This window comes from Protomyctophum parallelum (genome assembly GCF_964188405.1).
Source record: "Protomyctophum parallelum genome assembly, chromosome: 18".
Lineage (NCBI taxonomy): Eukaryota > Metazoa > Chordata > Actinopteri > Myctophiformes > Myctophidae > Protomyctophum > Protomyctophum parallelum.
In genome coordinates, this window is record NC_139716.1 from 43,953,820 (window position 1) to 43,978,249 (window position 24,430).

General features: G+C 49.8%; 1 protein-coding gene across 1 annotated transcript in view; it reads right to left on the minus strand.

Moving 5' to 3' along the window:
- The window catches only part of LOC310875288 (low-density lipoprotein receptor-related protein 1-like), a 285,578-nt gene that overhangs the window by 56,556 nt on the left and 204,592 nt on the right, over positions 1-24,430 (minus strand). Inside the window, 11 exon segments of the mRNA XM_083788472.1 lie at positions 319-412; positions 857-1,005; positions 4,220-4,408; positions 8,093-8,298; positions 9,548-9,735; positions 10,735-10,854; positions 11,771-11,856; positions 14,692-14,875; positions 18,802-18,989; positions 22,110-22,250; positions 23,073-23,195. Coding sequence (XP_083644598.1) covers positions 319-412; positions 857-1,005; positions 4,220-4,408; positions 8,093-8,298; positions 9,548-9,735; positions 10,735-10,854; positions 11,771-11,856; positions 14,692-14,875; positions 18,802-18,989; positions 22,110-22,250; positions 23,073-23,195 — 1,668 coding nt within the window.

Consider the following 24,430-nt stretch of genomic DNA (forward strand, 5'->3'; position numbering starts at 1 on the left):
AATTCGTTTTTGCCAACGGCTGATTTGGTCTGGCTTATTAGCCAGGCTACATTTTTCCCAGTTGAGCTCTTATTTTGAAAAGTCACATTTCCAGACATTTCCGGAAGTGAGCATAAACTAGGAAGTCGAACAGGTCCCGGACGACTGTTGTTTACATGATGGAACTATACCGAGGCACTGGAGGGCTCCACATCCAGGTATAAATACTCAACGCACGGCCACTGTATCCAGGTATAAATACTCAACTCACGGCCACTGTATCCAGGTATAAATACTCAACTCACGGCCACTGTATCCAGGTATAAATACTCAACTCACGGCAGTCTGCAGGTTCGTCTGAGCGGTCGCCACAGTCGTCCTCCGTGTCACACTTCCACCAGAACGGAATGCACTTGTCGTTCTTGCACACATACTGAAGAGAGAGAGAGAGAGAGACACAGGGTTATAATGAAGGGAGAGAGAGAGACAGGCTTATAATGAAGGGAGAGAGAGACACAGGCTTATACTGAAGAGAGAGAGAGACACAGGCTTATAATGAAGGGAGAGAGAGAGACAGGCTTATGTTTAGAATCACTAATGTATTAAAAACCAGACATAAAGTCACACATAACGTAACAACAACAACAACAACAGCAGTGGAGCCTCGGCGGAGCCTCACCTGGCTGGCGGTGCAGTTGGACATGCACTGAATCTGATCTCAGGTCAGAATGGGTTAAAGACTCACCTGGCTGGCGGTGCAGTTGGACATGCACTGAATCTGATCTCAGGTCAGAATGGGTTAAAGACTCACCTGGCTGGCGGTGCAGTTGGACATGCACTGAATCTGATCTCAGGTCAGAATGGGTTAAAGACTCACCTGGCTGGCGGTGCAGTTGGACATGCACTGCCTGCCGTCCGCGGCCAGGTAGAAGTTGGTGGGACAGGCGCACTTGTATCCTCCGCCGGGCGACAGCAGACACAGGTTACTGCAGCCGCCGTTCAACGTCTGACACGGGTGGCCGGACACTGGGGGGGGGGGGGGGGGGGGGGGGGAACAAGAGTACAACATGAAAATGGTAAATAAAATGGTAAATGGTGCATTTATATAGCGCAGGGGTGGGCAACTGGCGGCCCCCCACCTTCACTTAATGTGGCCCGCATGTTATTATCAGAATACTGATATAGTATTGATTTCAGCTGTTTACAATTCCAAACCTGCTTTAATTACTTTATGACTAGTATTAAATGACTATAGTACTTAATGACTAGTATTAAATGACTAGTACTTAATGACTTAAATGACTATAGTACTTAATGACTATAGTATTAAAATGTTCTTGTCTTTTTGTGTCCAATGTAGTTATGTTAACAGTTCAATAAAGTTAACATGACTATAACTAAATGCATTTGAAATGCAACAAAAAGGTTACTTTTCAAAAATAGCACAAAATTATTCAGGTTTTCAATTCAAATATAGCAAAAATAGCCGATCTACAAGCTCAAAACGCGTCGCAGCTTGTAGATCGGCAATTTTTTGCTACGACAGTAACATGCACTGTGGCCCCTCTGGAGTGAGTGTGGAAATACATTGGCCCTTGCCATCGTCAACGTTGCCCCACCCCTGATATAGCGCCTTTATCCAAGGTACATTCACCCGTTCACACACACATTCATATACACCGATTGCGGCGGAAGCCATGTAAGGCACCAACCAGCACATCGAGGAGCAATTTGGGTGTTCAGTGTCTTTGCCCAAGGACACTTCGACATGTAGACAGGAGGAGGAGGAGCTGGGATTCGAACCGCCGACCCATGGATCATTGGACGACCTGCTCTACCTCCTGAGCCACAGCCGCCCACAGTCCACAGTCGATGAAAACATATCGCTGTTGTCGTTGATGTCTTTGTCTCTGGTCCCACCTGGAGGAGAGACCAGCCTTCAGAGGCTGGTCTCTCCTCCAGGTGGAACCAGAGTTTGATGTCTTTGTCATCAACGTGGACGACGGCTGTGGCTCAGGAGGTAGAGCGGGTCGTCCAATGATCCCTGGGTCGGTGGTTCGAATCCCGGCTCCTCCTCCTCCTGCCCTACATGTGGAAGTGTCTTTGGGCAAGACACTGAACCCCATACTGCCTCCAATGAGACACTGAACCCCACACTGCCTCCAATGAGACACTGAACCCCACACTGCCTCCAATGAGACACTGAACCCCACCCTGCCTCCAATGAGACACTGAACCCCACCCTGCCTCCAATGAGACACTGAACCCCACACTGCCTCCAATGAGACACTGAACCCCACCCTGCCTCCAATGAGACACTGAACCCCACCCTGCCTCCAATGAGACACTGAACCCCACACTGCCTCCAATGAGACACTGAACCCCACCCTGCCTCCAATGAGACACTGAACCCCACCCTGCCTCCAATGAGACACTGAACCCCACACTGCCTCCAATGAGACACTGAACCCTACACTGCCTCCAATGAGACACTGAACCCCACCCTGCCTCCAATGAGACACTGAACCCCACACTGCCTCCAATGAGACACTGAACCCCACCCTGCCTCCAATGAGACACTGAACCCCACACTGCCTCCAATGAGACACTGAACCCCACACTGCCTCCAATGAGACACTGAACCCCACCCTGCCTCCAATGAGACACTGAACCCCACACTGCCTCCAATGAGACACTGAACCCCACACTGCCTCCAATGAGACACTGAACCCCACACTGCCTCCAATGAGACACTGAACCCCACACTGCCTCCAATGAGACACTGAACCCCACACTGCCTCCAATGAGACACTGAACCCCACACTGCCTCCAATGAGACACTGAACCCCACCCTGCCTCCAATGAGACACTGAACCCCACACTGCCTCCAATGAGACACTGAACCCCACCCTGCCTCCAATGAGACACTGAACCCCACACTGCCTCCAATGAGACACTGAACCCCACACTGCCTCCAATGAGACACTGAACCCCACGTTGTCTCGGTGCAGGGTGCTATAGTTACCTTCAGGCTGCCTGTAGGGGTGGTAGATGTGTATGTCCATGGGTCTGTGCAGGGTGCTATAGTTACCTTCAGGCTGTCTATAGGGGTGGTAGATGTGTATATCCATGGGTCTGTGCAGGGTGCTATAGTTACCTTCAGGGTGCTATAGTTACCTTCAGGCTGCCTATAGGGGTGGTAGATGTGTCTGTAGGGTACTATAGTTACCTTCAGGCTGCCTATAGGGGTGGTAGATGTGTATATCCATGGGTCTGTGCAGGGTGCTATAGTTACCTTCAGGGTGCTATAGTTACCTTCAGGCTGCCTATAGGGGTGGTAGATGTGTATATCCATGGGTCTGTGCAGGGTGCTATAGTTACCTTCAGGGTGCTATAGTTACCTTCAGGCTGCCTATAGGGGTGGTAGATGTGTATATCCATGGGTCTGTGCAGGGTGCTATAGTTACCTTCAGGGTGCTATAGTTACCTTCAGGCTGCCTATAGGGGTGGTAGATGTGTCTGTAGGGTACTATAGTTACCTTCAGGCTGCCTATAGGGGTGGTAGATGTGTATATCCATGGGTCTGTGCAGGGTGCTATAGTTACCTTCAGGGTGCTATAGTTACCTTCAGGCTGTCTATAGGGGTGGTAGATGTGTATATCCATGGGTCTGTGCAGGGTGCTATAGTTACCTTCAGGGTGCTATAGTTACCTTCAGGGTGTCTGTAGGGGTGGTAGATGTGTCTGTAGGGTACTATAGTTACCTTCAGGGTGCTATAGTTACCTTCAGGGTGCCTGTAGGGGTGGTAGATGTGTCTGTAGGGTGCTATAGTTACCTTCAGGGTGTCTGTAGGGGTGGTAGATGTGTATATATCCATAGTGTAGGGTACTATAGTTACCTTCAGGGTGCTATAGTTACCTTCAGGCTGTCTATAGGGGTGGTAGATGTGTATGTCCATGGGTCTGTGCAGGGTGCTATAGTTACCTTCAGGCTGTCTATAGGGGTGGTAGATGTGTATATCCATGGGTCTGTGCAGGGTGCTATAGTTACCTTCAGGGTGCTATAGTTACCTTCAGGCTGCCTATAGGGGTGGTAGATGTGTCTGTAGGGTACTATAGTTACCTTCAGGCTGCCTATAGGGGTGGTAGATGTGTATGTCCATGGGTCTGTGCAGGGTGCTATAGTTACCTTCAGGCTGTCTATAAGGGTGGTAGATGTGGATGTAGGGTGTTATAGGTACCTTCAGGCTGCCTATAGGGGTGGTAGATGTGTATGTCCATGGGTCTGTGCAGGGTGCTGATCAACAGGGTCTTGTTGGTACCCTGGGTCTTGTGGCATCTGTTGATGGACTTGGTCTCCCAGTCGGTCCAGTAGATGAACTCCTCGAAGATGGTCATGGCGAAGATGTGGGGGATGTCCTGGCTCAGCACTGCACCACACAAAGAGTTAAACTGTTATAGTATAAAGATGTGGGGGGTGTCCTGGTTCAGCACTGCACCACACAAAGAGTTAAAATATTATAGTTAAAGTTATTATATTATATAAAGTATTGTGATTAGGACATCATAACAAGAAGTTAGAATGCATGAATAAAGAGTAAAATAATGCCTATAGTGAAAGAACTCTGTACCAACATAGAAAATAATTGTGAATCGATTCATAATCGTCTAAATCCGCATCACAATTGATCTATGAATCCATATTTATTCCCCAGCAGCCCTGTATACCCTGAATATGAGAGATATTGTCTGTTCTGTGATCTAAGATGAAATTGAAAACGAAGTTCACTTTTTGTTTTACTTTGCCCTAAATATGATGACTTAACAGTTTGACTGCGGAAAACGATTTATCAGACTTTTAATCAACCCCCCTTCACTGCCGAGATTGTTGTATTACCTTTAGAGCATACGCTGAATTATTTGGGCTTTTAATCCGCGAAAATCGAGCGAAAAAAGCTTCCCCCGTTTGTTATGAACGACCGCACCACCCGCCATCTTGCTACACCCGGAAGACGCAGCACAGGACCCTCCTCCATGAGGCGTTGAACCCCATTCGTTTACATTGGCCTCAATTTCCCAGAAGCCCTAGCAGCCCACAGCATGTGACGATTTCCGGTTTCATCTCAAAACAGATGCATCTTCTCTTTTTCTCCGCGGCGATGACGGATTTTCTTTTTTTTGTTTACATTACGGCGGATTAAACACATAAAACAAAAGGCGCGTATGTCCGATATGGCAGCGACAATAACCTGGAGTAATCCATTCAAAGCACGGAAACTGTTAAGGGATATTTTGGTTAATAAGATGTCTTCTATAGATTTCCTAGATTTAAAACACTATGTAAAAATGGAGATATGTTTTGCCAAAAGGGACTTTCGTTGTAGCAGATTTTATCTGTCGAGCTTGAGAAAGAAGACAGAGTACTCTGTATACATCTGAGGTGTAATATCATGAATTATGTAATGTTAACATGCTGTAAAATGCATAAATTATGTAATGTAAAACATGCTGTAATTGCCAATGTTAAATGGTGTCTTATAAACCCATGAGGGTTGGACACAAGGTGTGCATGACACGAAAATAAATAAACAATCAATCAATCAATCAATCATATACCTGTGTGTCTGTTGGTTCTGTATACCTGTGTGTCTGTTGGTTCTGTATACCTGTGTGTCTGTTGGTTCTGTACACCTGTGTGTCTGTTGGTTCTGTACACCTGTGTGTCTGTTGGTTCCATATACCTGTGTGTCTGTTGGTTCTGTATACCTGTGTGTCTGTTGGTTCCATATACCTGTGTGTCTGTTGGTTCTGTATACCTGTGTGTCTGTTGGTTCCATATACCTGTGTGTCTGTAGGTTCTGTATACCTGTGTGTCTGTTGGTTCTGCATAACTGTGTGTCTGTTGGTTCTGTATACCTGTGTGTCTGTTGGTTCTGTATACCTGTGTGTCTGTTGGTTCTGTATACCTGTGTGTCTGTTGGTTCTGTACACCTGTGTGTCTGTTGGTTCTGTATACCTGTGTGTCTGTTGGTTCTGTATACCTGTGTGTCTGTTGGTTATACCTGTGTGTCTGTTGGTTCCATATACCTGTGTGTCTGTTGGTTCTGTATACCTGTGTGTCTGTTGGTTCCGTATACCTGTGTGTCTGTTGGTTCCGTATACCTGTGTGTCTGTTGGTTCTGTATACCTGTGTGTCTGTTGGTTATACCTGTGTGTCTGTTGGTTCCATATACCTGTGTGTCTGTTGGTTCTGTATACCTGTGTGTCTGTTGGTTCCGTATACCTGTGTGTCTGTTGGTTCCGTATACCTGTGTGTCTGTTGGTTCTGTATACCTGTGTGTCTGTTGGTTCTGTATACCTGTGTGTCTGTTGGTTCCATACACCTGTGTGTCTGTTGGTTCTGTATACCTGTGTGTCTGTTGGTTCTGTATACCTGTGTGTCTGTTGGTTCTGTATACCTGTGTGTCTGTTGGTTATACCTGTGTGTCTGTTGGTTCCGTATACCTGTGTGTCTGTTGGTTCTGTATACCTGTGTGTCTGTTGGTTCTGTATACCTGTGTGTCTGTTGGTTCCATATACCTGTGTGTCTGTTGGTTCTGTATACCTGTGTGTCTGTTGGTTCCATACACCTGTGTGTCTGTTGGTTCTGTATACCTGTGTGTCTGTTGGTTCTCTATACCTGTGTGTCTGTTGGTTCTGTATACCTGTGTGTCTGTTGGTTCTGTATACCTGTGTGTCTGTTGGTTATACCTGTGTGTCTGTTGGTTATACCTGTGTGTCTGTAGGTTCTGTATACCTGTGTGTCTGTTGGTTCTGTATACCTGTGTGTCTGTTGGTTATACCTGTGTGTCTGTTGTTTCCGTATACCTGTGTGTCTGTTGGTTCTGTATACCTGTGTGTCTGTTGGTTATACCTGTGTGTCTGTTGGTTCTGTATACCTGTGTGTCTGTTGGTTATACCTGTGTGTCTGTTGTTTCCGTATACCTGTGTGTCTGTTGGTTCTGTATACCTGTGTGTCTGTTGGTTCCGTATACCTGTGTGTCTGTTGGTTCTGTATACCTGTGTGTCTGTTGGTTCTGTATACCTGTGTGTCTGTTGGTTCTGTATACCTGTGTGTCTGTTGGTTCTGTATACCTGTGTGTCTGTTGGTTCTGTATACCTGTGTGTCTGTTGGTTCTGTATACCTGTGTGTCTGTTGGTTCTGTATACCTGTGTGTCTGTTGGTTCTGTATACCTGTGTGTCTGTTGGTTCTGTATACCTGTGTGTCTGTTGGTTCTGTATACCTGTGTGTCTGTTGGTTCTGTATACCTGTGTGTCTGTTGTTTCCGTATACCTGTGTGTCTGTTGGTTCTGTATACCTGTGTGTCTGTTGGTTCTGTATACATGTGTGTCTGTTGGTTCTGTATACCTGTGTGTCTGTTGGTTCTGTATACCTGTGTGTCTGTTGGTTCTGTATACCTGTGTGTCTGTTGGTTCCGTATACCTGTGTGTCTGTTGGTTCTGTATACCTGTGTGTCTGTTGGTTATACCTGTGTGTCTGTTGGTTCTGTATACATGTGTGTCTGTTGGTTCTGTATACCTGTGTGTCTGTTGGTTATACCTGTGTGTCTGTTGGTTCTGTATACCTGTGTGTCTGTTGGTTCCGTATACCTGTGTGTCTGTTGGTTATACCTGTGTGTCTGTTGGTTCCGTATACCTGTGTGTCTGTTGGTTCTGTATACCTGTGTGTCTGTTGGTTCTGTATACCTGTGTGTCTGTTGGTTCTGTACACCTGTGTGTCTGTTGGTTCTGTATACCTGTGTGTCTGTTGGTTCCGTATACCTGTGTGTCTGTTGGTTCTGTATACCTGTGTGTCTGTTGGTTATACCTGTGTGTCTGTTGGTTCTGTATACCTGTGTGTCTGTAGGTTCTGTATACCTGTGTGTCTGTTGGTTCCGTACACCTGTGTGTCTGTTGGTTCTGTATACCTGTGTGTCTGTTGGTTATACCTGTGTGTCTGTTGGTTCCGTATACCTGTGTGTCTGTTGGTTCTGTATACCTGTGTGTCTGTTGGTTCCGTATACCTGTGTGTCTGTTGGTTCCGTATACCTGTGTGTCTGTTGGTTCTGTATACCTGTGTGTCTGTTGGTTCCGTCCAGGCTGGCGAACTCGATATAGTCCTCGCGGGCGTCGGCCCAGTATATGCGGTCGTTGATGAAGTCCAGCGCCAGCCCGTTGGGCCAGGTGATCTTGTCGTCCACGATGGCGCTGCGGTTGGTGCCGTCCATGCCGATGCGCCCGATGTGGGGGTTGTCGCCCCAGTCGGACCAGTACAGGTACCTGTCGGGTTTCATCACATGGTCAGAGCTGGTTTGTGAACTTCACATCTGCTTATTGCCAACGAGTACCATCACAATATAGAGCTTTTTAACACTTATTTTAACCAAAGAAAATCACTTAACACTACCTTTAACCCATTCTGACCAGAGATCAGATTCATACGAGGTTTCCACTGGACACACACTGGTCTGATTAACCCATTCTGACCTGAGATCAGATTCATATGAGGTTTCCACTGGACACACATTGGTCTGATTAACCCATTCTGACCAGAGATCAGATTCATACGAGGTTTCCACTGGACACACACTGGTCTGATTAACCCATTCTGACCAGAGATCAGATTCATACGAGGTTTCCACTGGGGACATACTGGTCTGATTAACCCATTCTGACCTGAGATCAGATTCTAAAAAATGTCAGTCGTTCTTTGATTTTTCAAAAATAGCAGACCTACAAGCTCGTAGATCTTCTATTTTTCAATAGCTAAAGCATGACATGATGCTAACACCAAAATGGGTTCCCGTTCAGAATGGGGTAACAATATAGAGCTTTTTAACACTTATTTTAACCAAAGAAAATCACTTGCACTACCTTTAAAACCCATTTAGGCCTGACGTCGAAATAAAATATTCAAAAGATTCAAAGCCGCATTTTCACGGTTTTTCAAAAATAGGTGGCGCGCTATGAGCTTGTAGATCTGCTATTTTTATAATAGCTAAAGTATAACATGATGCTTAGGTAAAACACCAAAAGGGGTTCCCGTTCAGAATGGGTTAAATAGCGAAAACTCATAGTTTTCCGGACCCCAAATCCGTCTTTCAATCTATAGGTGGCGTTCAGACTTGAATTTAAATATCCGCCTCGATTCGTGGGTTCGTTTGAGCTGCGCCAGGTCGCGCCGCGCTGACCATCCAACGTCTGAACGTCAACATCTCATGAGCCTCTCTCCCATGGAGTTATTGTGTTCTGCGCTCTGATCCACCACTAGATGGCGGTCAATGTGTTTAACCCATTCTGACCCGAGATCAGATTAAAAAAAATGTCTTCTACATCCCGACAGTTTTCAGAAAAAGCTAATGTTTCCATGTCAGTCGCTCTTTCGATTTTTCCAAAAAATAGCAGACCTACAAGCTCGTAGCGCGCCACTCGGTGGCGCGCTACGAGCTTGTAGGTCTGCTATTTTTTCAACAGCTAAAGCATAGCGTAATGCTAACACCAAAAGGGGTTCCCGCCCAGAATAACTCACCCGTAGCGTACGTCCACGGCCACGGCGCGCGGCTCCTTCAGGCCCGTGTTGACCAGCACGGTGCGGTACGCCCCGCTCAGCTTGGACACCTCGATGGTGTCGCGGCCCTTATCGCACCAGTACAGGTTCCCCGCGACCCAGTCCACGGCCAGCCCGTCCGGGTTGCTCAGAGACGTGCGGTGGAGGACCTGTGAAGGGGGTTGCCATGCAGGGACACACGTTTTTAACAATTAATTCTCCAAAACAAAGTGTATTGATTGATTGATTGATTGATTGATTGAAATATTTATTAACAGTTTGCAGAATTGCAGTACATTTCAAGCACAACTCAATACAAAGACTTGAATTTTTGAATTTTCGTCTGATATTACATGCCCAAACTAAATCAGTTATAACTCCACAACTACAGGGCCTAGTTGTACAATATTGTTGTCTATGGATAGGTGACACTTTGAAAAATGTATAACAGCTTTTACAGAGGCCAGTTTTGAATTGCAGCCGTCCGTAGGTGCCCTTTGAGAGCGGTTTTGAAGGAGTCAAAGGATTCACATGTCTTAATGACTGTTGGTAGGGCGTTCCACATTTTGGTGGCATAGGAGCGAAAATAATTTAGTCCCTTGTTTGTGCCGAAGTAGTGATATGTGATGGAAAAGTAAGCCTATAATTAACCCATTCTGACCTGAGATCAGATTCCTACGAGGTTTCCACTGGACACACACTGACTGGTCTGATTAAAACAGCAGCTAAAATCATGGGCAGCACAGAACTACCCCGTCTCCATAACATCTACACCACTCGCTGTATGAAAAAAAAGCCCATAACATCATGGAAGACACCAGACATCCTCCCGTAAAATACCCTGTTCAAACCACTCACTCCCTTCCAAAAAAAAAAGCGCTACCAGAGCATCAAACCTCGTACCACCACCCGTCTCAGTAACAGTTTCTACCCCCAGGCAGTCAGGCTGCTGAACAGCTGACCTTCAACTGTATTATTGCACTGTTTTGTCACTTCACTTGCACTTCTTTTTTTTTTTCCTGTTTTTATCTTTTTTTCTTGCACTATAGATGTTTGAATCGTATGAATCTGATCTCAGGTCAGAACGGGTTTTAATCAGACCAGTGTGTGTCCAGTGGAAACCTGGTATGAATCTGATCTCAGGTCAGAATGGGGTTAATGACACTGACCTGGACGTCGCTGCCGTTGATGTGCATGCGTCTGATCATGCTGCCCTGCGTGGTCACGTCGGTCCAATAGATCATCTGCTGCCGATAGTCAAAGTCCAGCGCCACGGCGTTGTTCAGGCCCTGTCACGCACACGCACACGCACACACACAGACACACACACACACACACGCACACAGACACACGCACGCGCACACGCACACAGACACACACGCACACAGACACATGCACGCAGACGCAAGATTCAAGTTAAGTTGGCATTAGTCTCGGACAGGAATACATTCCAGCCAGATTCCAAAACCAGTCTGTATTGCAGAAGATTATACAGGTTTGCAATAGGATGTGTTTGTTGCATCCAAAGGTTGTCACCCGTTTGACCAGGTGTGTGTTTACCTGTTTGATCAGGGTGTAGTTGTAGTTTTTACCTGTTTGATCAGGGTGTAGTTGTAGTTTTTAGTACCTGTTTGATCAGGGTGTAGTTGTAGTTTTTACCTGTTTGATCAGGTGTAATTGTAGTTTTTACCTGTTTGATCAGGGTGTAGTTGTAGTTTTTAGTACCTGTTTGATCAGGGTGTAGTTGTAGTTTTTACCTGTTTGATCAGGTGTAGTTGTAGTTTTTACCTGTTTGATCAGGTGTAGTTGTAGTTTTTACCTGTTTGATCAGGGTGTAGTTGTAGTTTTTACCTGTTTGATCAGGGTGTAGTTGTAGTTTTTACCTGTTTGATCAGGGTGTAGTTGTAGTTTTTACCTGTTTGATCAGGGTGTAGTTGTAGTTTTTACCTGTTTGATCAGGGTGTAGTTGTAGTTTTTACCTGTTTGATCAGGGTGTAGTTGTAGTTTTTAGTACCTGTTTGATCAGGGTGTAGTTGTAGTTTTTACCTGTTTGATCAGGTGTAATTGTAGTTTTTACCTGTTTGATCAGGGTGTAGTTGTAGTTTTTACCTGTTTGATCAGGGTGTAGTTGTAGTTTTTACCTGTTTGATCAGGGTGTAGTTGTAGTTTTTACCTGTTTGATCAGGGTGTAGTTGTAGTTTTTACCTGTTTGATCAGGGTGTAGTTGCTGCCGCTCAGGCTGAGCTTCCTCAGGTAGTATCGGTTGGCGAAGATGAGGAACGGCTCCACCTCTGGAGGAAGGGGAGGAGTCACCGTTAGAAAACACACCCACCCTGTCTGGCCCATTATATATTGGGTGATTTATATTAACCCATTCTGAACGGGAACCCATTTTGGTGTCAGCATCATGTTATGCTATTGAAAAATAGCAGACCTACAAGCTCGTAGCGCGCCACAGAGTGGCGCGCTACGAGCTTGTAGGTCTGCTATTTTTGAGAAATCGAAGAACATTTAAAAAAAAAATCAAACCAGTGTGTGTCCAGTGGAAACCTCGTATGAATCTGATCTCAGGTCAGAATGGGTTCAAACTCTTTCTGTGCCACTAGGTGGCAGCAGAGTGTCGGTGAACCCTGCCAGGGCTATTTGCCTATATTTGGTCATTTACATTTCCGCCTTCCCGGCTTGGAGGCCGCCATTGTAGCGACCGGCTCGCATTAGCATTAGCATTAGCCCACGCCGTTCATCTTTCCCCAGAAACGTCAACATGTCGGGAGCGATGCGATAGAAAAATCACAAAATACATCCGGACCTTCAATGGATGATCAAAACACGATACGAGTCATTTTAGACTTTACTTTGAGTGGAGCTGTATGGGGGCTGTATGGGGGCTGTATGGGGGCTGTATGGGGGCTCTATATGGGGGCTGTATGTGGGCTGTATGGGGGCTGTATGGGGGCTGTATGGGGGCTGTGTATGGGGGGCTGTATGGGGGCTGTATGGGGGCTGTATGGGGGCTGTATGGAGCTGTATGGAGCTGTATGGGGGCTGTATGGGGGCTGTATGGGGGCTGTGTATGGGGGCTGTGTATGGGGGCTGTATGGGGGCTGTATGGGGGCTGTGTATGGGGGCTGTATGGGGGCTGTATGGGGGCTGTGTATGGGAGCTGTATGGGGGCTGTATGGGGGCTGTATGGGGGCTGTATGGGGGCTGTATGGGGGCTGTATGGGGGCTCTATATGGGGGCTGTATGTGGGCTGTATGGGGGCTCTGTATGGGGGCTGTATGGGGGCTGTATGTGGGCTGTATGGGGGCTGTATGGGGGCTGTATGTGGGCTGTGTATGGGGGCTGTATGGGGGCTGTATGGGGGCTGTATGTGGGCTGTATGGGGGCTGTGTATGGGGGCTGTATGTGGGCTGTATGGGGGCTGTATGGGGGCTGTATGTGGGCTGTGTATGGGGGCTGTATGGGGGCTGTATGGGGGCTGTATGGGGGCTGTATGGGGGCTGTGTATGGGGGCTGTATGGGGGGCTGTATGGGGGCTGTATGTGGGCTGTATGTGGGCTGTATGGGGGCTGTATGGGGGCTGTATGGGGGCTGTATGGGGGGCTGTATGGGGGCTGTATGTGGGCTGTATGGGGGCTGTATGGGGGCTGTGTGGGGGCTGTATGGGGGCTGTATGGGGGCTGTGTGGGGGCTGTATGGGGGCTGTATGGGGGCTGTATGGGGGCTGTATGGGGGCTGTGTATGGGGGCTGTATGGGGGCTGTGTATGGGGGCTGTATGGGGGGCTGTATGGGGGCTGTATGTGGGCTGTATGTGGGCTGTATGGGGGCTGTATGGGGGCTGTATGGGGGCTGTATGGGGGGCTGTATGGGGGCTGTATGTGGGCTGTATGGGGGCTGTATGGGGGCTGTGTGGGGGCTGTATGGGGGCTGTATGGGGGCTGTGTGGGGGCTGTATGGGGGCTGTATGGGGGCTGTATGGGGGCTGTATGGGGGCTGTATGGGGCTGTATGGGGGCTGTATGGGGGCTCTGTATGGGGCTGTATGGGGGCTGTATGGGGGCTGTGTATGGGGGGCTATATGTGGGCTGTATGGGGGCTATATGTGGGCTGTATGGGGGCTGTATGGGGGCTGTGTGGGGGGCTGTATGGGGGCTGTATGGGGGCTGTGTGGGGGGCTGTATGGGGGCTGTATGGGGGGCTGTATGGGGGCTGTATGGGGGCTGTATGGGGGGCTGTATGGGGGGCTGTATGGGGGCTGTATGGGGGCTGTATGGGGGCTGTGTGGGGGCTGTATGGGGGCTGTATGGGGGGCTGTATGGGGGCTGTATGGGGGGCTGTATGGGGGCTGTATGGGGGCTGTATGGGGGCTGTGTGGGGGCTGTATGGGGGCTGTATGGGGGCTGTATGGGGGCTGTATGGGGGCTGTATGTGGGCTGTATGGGGGCTGTATGTGGGCTGTGTATGGGGGCTGTATGGGAGCTGTATGGGGGCTGTGTATGGGGGCTGTATGGGGGCTGTATGGGGGCTGTATGGGGGCTGTATGGGGCTGTATGGGGGCTGTATGGGGGCTGTGTATGGGGGGCTATATGTGGGCTGTATGGGGGCTGTATGTGGGCTGTATGGGGGCTGTATGGGGGCTGTATGGGGGCTGTATGGGGGCTGTATGGGGGCTGTATGGGGGCTGTATGGGGGCTGTGTGGGGGCTGTATGTGGGCTGTATGGGGGCTGTATGTGGGCTGTATGGGGGCTGTATGGGGGCTGTATGGGGGCTGTATGGGGGCTGTGTATGGGGGCTGTATGGGGGCTGTATGGGGGCTGTGTGGGGGCTGTATGTGGGCTGTATGGGGGCTGTATGGGGGCTGTGTATGGGGGCTGTATGGGGGCTGTATGGGGGCTGTATGGGGGCTGTATGGGGGCTGTATGGGGGCTGTATGGGGGCTGTATGGGGGCTGTGCACAAAGACCCTGGTGCTGGTCTCTGACCAGAGGTGGACTTGCAGACGGTGGGGTCCTCGGGGGGGGGGTCTTACCAGAGGTGGACTTGCAGACGGTGGGGTCCTCAGAGGGTCTTACTTACCAGAGGTAGACTTGCAGACCGTGGGGTCCTCAGGGGGTCTTACTTACCGGAGGTGGACTTGCAGACGGTGGGGTCCTCGGGGCTGAGCTGGAAGCCCTCCACACAGAGGCAGTGGAAGCTGCCGTGTGTGTTGATGCAGCGCTGCGTGCACGGGTAGGTGGAGGTGCACTCGTCCACGTCCACGCACGACTTCCCGTCGTCCTTCAGACGGAAGCCCGGGTGGCAGCGGCACTGTGAGGGGGGTGAGACGGGTAGAGAGGGAGGTGAGACAGGTAGAGAGGGAGGTGAGACAGGTACAGAGGGAGGTGAGACAGGTAGAGAGGGAGGTGAGACAGGTACAGAGGGAGGTGAGACAGGTACAGAGGGAGGTGAGACGGGTAGAGAGGGAGGTGAGACAGGTAGAGAGGGAGGTGAGACAGGTAGAGAGGGAGGTGAGACAGGTAGAGAGGGAGGTGAGACAGGTACAGAGGGAGGTGAGACAGGTAGAGAGGGAGGTGAGACGGGTAGAGAGGGAGGTGAGACAGGTAGAGAGGGAGGTGAGACAGGTAGAGAGGGAGGTGAGACAGGTAGAGAGGGAGGTGAGACAGGTAGAGAGGGAGGTGAGACAGGTAGAGAGGGAGGTGAGACGGGTAGAGAGGGAGGTGAGACGGGTAGAGAGGGAGGTGAGACGGGTAGAGAGGGAGGTGAGACAGGTACAGAGGGAGGTGAGACAGGTAGAGAGGGAGGTGAGACAGGTAGAGAGGGAGGTGAGACGGGTAGAGAGGGAGGTGAGACAGGTAGAGAGGGAGGTGAGACAGGTAGAGAGGGAGGTGAGACAGGTAGAGAGGGAGGTGAGACAGGTAGAGAGGGAGGTGAGACAGGTAGAGAGGGAGGTGAGACAGGTAGAGAGGGAGGTGAGACAGGTACAGAGGGAGGTGAGACAGGTAGAGAGGGAGGTGAGACAGGTAGAGAGGGAGGTGAGACAGGTACAGAGGGAGGTGAGACGGGTACAGAGGGAGGTGAGACAGGTACAGAGGGAGGTGAGACGGGTACAGAGGGAGGTGAGACAGGTACAGAGGGAGGTGAGACGGGTACAGAGGGAGGTGAGACAGGTACAGAGGGAGGTGAGACAGGTACAGAGGGAGGTGAGACAGGTACAGAGGGAGGTGAGACGGGTACAGAGGGAGGTGAGACGGGTACAGAGGGAGGTGAGACAGGTACAGAGGGAGGTGAGACAGGTAGAGAGGGAGGTGAGACAGGTAGAGAGGGAGGTGAGACAGGTAGAGAGGGAGGTGAGACAGGTAGAGAGGGAGGTGAGACGGGTACAGAGGGAGGTGAGACGGGTACAGAGGGAGGTGAGACAGGTAGAGAGGGAGGTGAGACAGGTAGAGAGGGAGGTGAGACAGGTACAGAGGAAGGTGAGACCTTAGAGTATATATGAATAGAGACGGCACCCGAGTTCTCCTTCCATCCACTTGCATTAACCCATTCTGACCTGAGATCAGATTCACACGATGTTTCCACTGGACACACACTGGTCTGATTAACCCATTCTGACCTGAGATCAGATTCATACGAGGTTTCCACTGGACACACACTGGTCTGATTAAAGGACAACTTTATTTTTTTTCAACCAAGGTTCATGTTTTAGGTTGTTATTAGAGAAACTAAAAGGTGAGTCTTAATTTTTTTTCATTTGCTGCTTTCTTTCATTTTAGGGATTTTAGCTCTTTTTGACAGGGGGGCGGGGGCATTCGAGCATGGGGCTAAATATGTATTTTTTTACAACATTTTATGGAGATTTATTTTTGTATTATTTACTATAGTCCTAATAAACCCCAGGAAATGACATCTGGCCACAGAAGATCACAGGATCTATTGAATGTGAAGGTAGCCTACTGGGGGAAGGCTTATACTGTGTGTATAGGCTCAATATGTCAGTTTGTCACATTCAATAGATCCCGTGATCTTTTGTGGTCAGATGTAATTTCTTGGGGTTTATTAGGACTATAGTAAATAATAAAAAAATGAATCGCCATAATATTTTGTAAAAAAATACATATTTAGCCCCATGCTCGAATGCCCCGCCCCCCTGTCAAAAACTGCTAAAATCCCCAAAACAAAAGAAAGCAGCAAATGAAAGAAAATTAACACTCACCTTTTAGTTTCTCTAATAACAACCTAAAACATGAACCTTAGTTGAAAAAAACTAAAGTTGTCCTTTAAGTTGCTCAAAAGCGCATGAGGCGATTTCACTCCTCCTTCCGGGTAGGAAACAGAGTGCATTCTGGGATGGATTGGCCCCAAACACATGAACGCGCTGCCGTTGAACGTGCACGAACGCGCACGAGCGTGCGTCCGCCGTGAACGTGCACAATGATAGTCAACGGACCGACCAGCGCGTTCATGTGTTTGGGGCCAGGCTGCAATACCTTCATTCGGAGGTGAGCGGGTGGTTTTGACCATAGACTGTAAGAAATATGGACAAAGCGTTCCCCGGGTCTAACATGAACGTAAAATGATCGCCTGTCAGTCCTTGAATTGTAAGTCGCCATCTTTCTAGATCCGTTTGGGCCCAGCTGGCCCATTGGCTGGCCCAGACAACGAGGCGGGACTTCCCCCCTTCTTCTCCGTTGGTTTTTATTTTGACTCGAGTGGGAGGGGGATCCCGATCATAGACTGTAACGGTAGCCACGCCCCTCAGAACATACTCGACTTTATGGTAATTTAATTAATAAATGGGACCATAATTTTCCAAAAAGAATATTATGACATTAGAAATGAGACTTTAAACTAGTGACTGGAAGCAGAAAGTATTCATGACCATGTTTATTAAGGTAATACAGTCTAGGTGAAGTTGGGCCCAAATACATGGGCCTCTATGGAGCTATGGGGGTTTTTTTGGGCCCAATGACAGCGCCACAACAGGCCATTATATGAACTTTCAGGAAATCCCGATTTCCTTAGTGGCTTCACAAAATATCTGTCTGACTGCCCCCCTGGTTAAAAATCTGTCTGACTGCCCCCCTGGTTAAATATCTGTCTGACTGCCCCCCTGGTTAAATATCTGTCTGACTGCCCCCCCTGGTTAAATATCTGTCTGACTGCCCCCCTGGTTAAATATCTGTCTGACTGCCCCCCTGGTTAAATATCTGTCTGACTGCCCCCCCTGGTTAAATATCTGTCTGACTGCCCCCCTGGTTAAATATCTGTCTGACTGCCCCCCCTGGTTAAATATCTGTCTGACTGCCCCCCTGGTTAAATATCTGTCTGACTGCCCCCCTGGTTAAATATCTGTCTGACTGCCCCCCCTGGTTAAATATCTGTCTGACTGCCCCCCTGGTTAAATATCTGTCTGACTGCCCCCCTGGTTAAATATCTGTCTGACTGCCCCCCTGGTTAAATATCTGTCTGACTGCCCCCCTGGTTAAATATCTGTCTGACTGCCCCCCTGGTTAAATATCTGTCTGACTGCCCCCCTGGTTAAATATCTGTCTGACTGCCCCCCCCCTGGTTAAATATCTGTCTGACTGCCCCCCTGGTTAAATATCTGTCTGACTGCCCCCCTGGTTAAATATCTGTCTGACTGCCCCCCTGGTTAAATATCTGTCTGACTGCCCCCCTGGTTAAATATCTGTCTGACTGCCCCCCTGGTTAAATATCTGTCTGACTGCCCCCCCTGGTTAAATATCTGTCTGACTGCCCCCCTGGTTAAATATCTGTCTGACTGCCCCCCTGGTTAAATATCTGTCTGACTGCCCCCCTGGTTAAATATCTGTCTGACTGCCCCCCCTGGTTAAATATGTGTCTGACTGCCCCCCTGGTTAAATATCCCATTTTGGGCGGGAACCCATTTTGGTGTTAGCATCACGTCATGCTTTAGCTATTAGCGAAAAATCGAAGAACGACTGACATATTTTTAGAATCTGAACTCAGGTCAGAATGGGTTAATCAGACCCAGTGTGTGTCCTAGTGGAAACCTCGTATGAATCTGATCTCAGGTCAGAATGGGTTAATCAGACCCAGTGTGTGTCCTAGTGGAAACCTCGTATGAATCTGATCTCAGGTCAGAATGGGTTAATCAGACCCAGTGTGTGTTGTCCAGTGGGAACCTCGTATGAATCTGATCTCAGGTCAGAACGGGTTAAGGAAGGTCCTGGCAGGGCCCTATACGTTACCTTGAAGCCGATCTTGAGGTCCTGGCAGAGCTGCGAGCAGCCGCTCAGCTTGCTGTTCAGACACTCGTTGACGAAGCAGTTGAGCTCGTCCGAGCCGTCGCCACAGTCGTCCCTGTTGTCGCAGAGCAGCGTCTCGTTGACGCACGCCCCGTTGTGGCAGGAGTACGCCGTGGCGTTGCACTTCTTCTCTGTTTCCGTGGAGGAGGGGGGGGAGGGGGGGGTGGGTGGGGGGGAGGGGGCAATTAGAGAGAGGAGGGGAAGGGAGGGGAGGGGAGGGTCGATGAATGGCATTGTTTTTTTGTTTTTTTTATATATATATATATATATATTTATTTTTTCTTTTTTTTTGTAACCCATTTTTCACCCCTGTGTCAATCATCTAATGTGATCCTGGGCTCTACACACCCTCCACCAACCTAGTCCCCATATATGGGGGACAAGGGGAGAGCAACCTAGTCCCCATATATGGGGGACAAGGGGAGACCAACCTAGTCCCCATATATGGGGGACAAGGGGAGAGCAACGGACTTGAACTCATGCTTCCTTCATGCCTGAGTGTCCAAGTTGCTCCTTTACACCTGACAGGGGGGAGTTTCCCTGGTTGGACGTAGCGCGTGGAAGGAACACGTTATTCCGACCAGTTCCTTTCCCCTCCATCAGGCGCCCCGGCTGGCCAGGGGGAGGCAGTACAGAGACCAGGTGTCGATGAATGGCATTGTTTGTGTCAAACCTTTTCCAAACTAAAGTATCAGTGGCGTGCACAGATAGACACTAGGGGGTGCTAACTTTGGCCTCTGGACAGCAATGTGCCCTTTTGAAAAATATATAAATATATATATATATATTTTTTGTACAGTGTACAGTATATGTGGACCATGGTGACATTGATCAATTCTTGATAAAAAGCTTCTAATATATAATTTAGGCCCCAAAATCTATAAATCTGACACTATTAAGGCAACCAGCCGGTTCCATGCGCTGCACAAGGTGCCCTTTTTTCGCTTGAGCACCTGCCCCTCTAAATGTCTGTGCACGCCACTGTCCTGCCCCTCTAAATGTCTGTGCACGCCACTGTCCTGCCCCTCTAAATGTCTGTGCACGCCACTGTCCTGACCCTCTAAATGTCTGTGCACGCCACTGTCCTGCCCCTCTAAATGTCTGTGCACGCCACTGTCCTGCCCCTCTAAATGTCTGTGCACGCCACTGTCCTGCCCCTCTAAATGTCTGTGCACGCCACTGTCCTGCCCCTCTAAATGTCTGTGCACGCCACTGTCCTGCCCCTCTAAATGTCTGTGCACGCCACTGTCCTGCCCCTCTAAATGTCTGTGCACGCCACTGTCCTGCCCCTCTAAATGTCTGTGCACGCCACTGTCCCTGTCCCTCTAAATGTCTGTGCACGCCCCTGTCCTGCCCCTCTAAATGTCTGTGCACGCCACTGTCCTGCCCCTCTAAATGTCTGTGCACGCCACTGTCCCTGTCCCTCTAAATGTCTGTGCACGCCCCTGTCCTGCCCCTCTAAATGTCTGTGCACGCCACTGTCCTGCCCCTCTAAATGTCTGTGCACGCCACTGTCCTGCCCCTCTAAATGTCTGTGCACGCCACTGTCCTGCCCCTCTAAATGTCTGTGCACGCCACTGTCCTGCCCCTCTAAATGTCTGTGCACGCCACTGTCCTGCCCCTCTAAATGTCTGTGCACGCCACTGTCCTGCCCCTCTAAATGTCTGTGCACGCCACTGTCCTGCCCCTCTAAATGTCTGTGCACGCCACTGTCCTGCCCCTCTAAATGTCTGTGCACGCCACTGTCCTGCCCCTCTAAATGTCTGTGCACGCCACTGTCCTGCCCCTCTAAATGTCTGTGCACGCCCCTGTCCTGCCCCTCTAAATGTCTGTGCACGCCACTGTCCTGCCCCTCTAAATGTCTGTGCACGCCACTGTCCTGCCCCTCTAAATGTCTGTGCACGCCACTGTCCTGCCCCTCTAAATGTCTGTGCACGCCCCTGTCCTGCCCCTCTAAATGTCTGTGCACGCCACTGTCCTGCCCCTCTAAATGTCTGTGCACGCCCCTGTCCTGCCCCTCTAAATGTCTGTGCACGGCACTGTCCTGCCCCTCTAAATGTCTGTGCACGGCACTGTCCTGCCCCTCTAAATGTCTGTGCACGCCACTGTCCTGCCCCTCTAAATGTCTGTGCACGCCACTGTCCTGCCCCTCTAAATGTCTGTGCACGCCCCTGTCCTGCCCCTCTAAATGTCTGTGCACGGCACTGTCCTGCCCCTCTAAATGTCTGTGCACGCCACTGTCCTGCCCCTCTAAATGTCTGTGCACGCCACTGTCCCTGCCCCTCTAAATGTCTGTGCACGGCACTGTCCTGCCCCTCTAAATGTCTGTGCACGCCACTGTCCTGCCCCTCTAAATGTCTGTGCACGCCACTGTCCTGCCCCTCTAAATGTCTGTCCACGCCACTGTCCTGCCCCTCTAAATGTCTGTGCACGCCCCTGTCCTGCCCCTCTAAATGTCTGTGCACGCCACTGTCCCTGTCCCTCTAAATGTCTGTGCACGCCACTGTCCTGCCCCTCTAAATGTCTGTGCACGCCTCTGTCCTGCCCCTCTAAATGTCTGTGCACGCCCCTGTCCTGCCCCTCTAAATGTCTGTGCACGCCACTGTCCTGCCCCTCTAAATGTCTGTGCACGCCACTGTCCTGCCCCTCTAAATGTCTGTGCACGCCACTGTCCTGCCCCTCTAAATGTCTGTGCACGGCACTGTCCTGCCCCTCTAAATGTCTGTGCACGCCCCTGTCCTGCCCCTCTAAATGTCTGTGCACGCCCCTGTCCTGCCCCTCTAAATGTCTGTGCACGCCACTGTCCTGCCCCTCTAAATGTCTGTGCACGCCACTGTCCTGCCCCTCTAAATGTCTGTGCACGCCACTGTCCTGCCCCTCTAAATGTCTGTGCACGCCACTGTCCTGCCCCTCTAAATGTCTGTGCACGCCACTGTCCTGCCCCTCTAAATGTCTGTGCACGCCACTGTCCCTGTCCCTCTAAATGTCTGTGCACGCCACTGTCCTGCCCCTCTAAATGTCTGTGCACGCCACTGTCCTGCCCCTCTAAATGTCTGTGCACGCCACTGTCCCTGCCCCTCTAAATGTCTGTGCACGCCACTGTCCTGCCCCTCTAAATGTCTGTGCACGCCACTGTAAAGTATTGTTTTTGCCAAAGTGTTTAGACACCTGTTGTATGACAGTGTCAAGAGGTGCAGCTATAGCTTGTGTGTAACGTGCGTGTGTGCGTTGCATGTGTGCGTGCGCGTCACCTGGGCCGGTGCAGCGTGGGTTCTTGGGGGCCTCGTCCGATTGGTCGTGACAGTCGACGTCTCCGTCACACTCCCACGCTCTCTGGACCAGGCAGCGGCCGTTGGCGCAGCGGAACTCGCTGGGACCACATGTCGGGTACTCTGGGACGGTCGGAGAACCAAAACACACGAGAGTTAACGCTGCGTTCACACTCACAGCTACACGGATACAGAGTTATCACTGCGTTCACACTCACAGCTACAGATACAGAGTTATCGCTGCGTTCACACTCACAGCTACAGATACAGAGTTATCACTGCGTTCACACTCACAGCTACACGGATACAGAGTTATCACTGCGTTCACACTCACAGCTACAGATACAGAGTTATCACTGCGTTCACACTCACAGCTACAGATACAGAGTTATCACTGCGTTCACACTCACAGCTACAGATACAGAGTTATCACTGCGTTCACACTCACAGCTACACGGATACAGAGTTATCACTGCGTTCACACTCACAGCTACAGATACAGAGTTCTCACTGCGTTCACACTCACAGCTACACGGATACAGAGTTATCACTGCGTTCACACTCACAGCTACAGATACAGAGTTATCGCTGCGTTCACACTCACAGCTACAGATACAGAGTTAACGCTGCGTTCACACTCACAGCTACAGATACAGAGTTATCACTGCGTTCACACTCACAGCTACAGATACAGAGTTATCACTGCGTTCACACTCACAGCTACAGATACAGAGTTATCGCTGCGTTCACACTCACAGCTACAGATACAGAGTTATCACTGCGTTCACACTCACAGCTACAGATACAGAGTTATCACTGCGTTCACACTCACAGCTACAGATACAGGCTACCATTCATTATCAATGGAAGCCCACGGCGAGCTTGTAGATCTGCTATTTTTTCTAGAATCTGGTATCAGGTGTCAATGAAGTCTCACTAACTCACCACACTCCATGGACTCGTCCGATCCGTCGCTGCAGTCTCTGTCGTGGTCACACACAAAGTGTTTGGGGATGCACTGTCGGTTCTGACACATGAACTCGTTGCTGTCGCACGTGTTGTTGAACACTGTAAAAAAACAAACACACACACACACACACACACACACACACACACACACACACACACACACACACACACACACACACACACACACACAGGGAGAGGTATATTTATTTAGGGAGTAAGCTTTGCCAAGCCATGAGGCCCTCCTGTTTCTGTAACCATGAGGCCCTCCTGTTTCTGTAACCATGAGGCCCTCCTGTTTCTGTAACCATGAGGCCCTCCTGTTTCTGTAACCATGAGGCCCTCCTGTTTCTGTAAACATGAGGCCCTCCTGTTTCTGTAACCATGAGGCCCTCCTGTTTCTGTAGCCATGAGGCCCTCCTGTTTCTGTAACCATGAGGCCCTCCTGTTTCTGTAACCATGAAGCCCTCCTGTTTCTGTAACCATGAGGCCCTCCTGTTTCTGTAACCATGAGGCCCTCCTGTTTCTGTAACCATGAGGCCCTCCTGTTTCTGTAACCATGAGGCCCTCCTGTTTCTGTAACCATGAGGCCCTCCTGTTTCTGTAACCATGAAGCCCTCCTGTTTCTGTAACCATGAGGCCCTCCTGTTTCTGTAACCATGAGGCCCTCCTGTTTCTGTAACCATGAGGCCCTCCTGTTTCTGTAGCCATGAGGCCCTCCTGTTTCTGTAGCCATGAGGCCCTCCTGTTTCTGTAAACATGAGGCCCTCCTGTTTCTGTAACCATGAGGCCCTCCTGTTTCTGTAACCATGAGGCCCTCCTGTTTCTGTAACCATGAGGCCCTCCTGTTTCTGTAACCATGAGGCCCTCCTGTTTCTGTAACCATGAGGCCCTCCTGTTTCTGTAACCATGAGGCCCTCCTGTTTCTGTAAACATGAGGCCCTCCTGTTTCTGTAACCATGAGGCCCTCCTGTTTCTGTAACCATGAGGCCCTCCTGTTTCTGTAACCATGAGGCCCTCCTGTTTCTGTAACCATGTGGCCCTCCTGTTTCTGTAACCATGAGGCCCTCCTGTTTCTGTAACCATGAGGCCCTCCTGTTTCTGTAACCATGAGGCCCTCCTGTTTCTGTAACCATGAGGCCCTCCTGTTTCTGTAACCATGAGGCCCTCCTGTTTCTGTAAACATGAGGCCCTCCTGTTTCTGTAACCATGAGGCCCTCCTGTTTCTGTAACCATGAGGCCCTCCTGTTTCTGTAACCATGAGGCCCTCCTGTTTCTGTAACCATGAGGCCCTCCTGTTTCTGTAACCATGAAGCCCTCCTGTTTCTGTAACCATG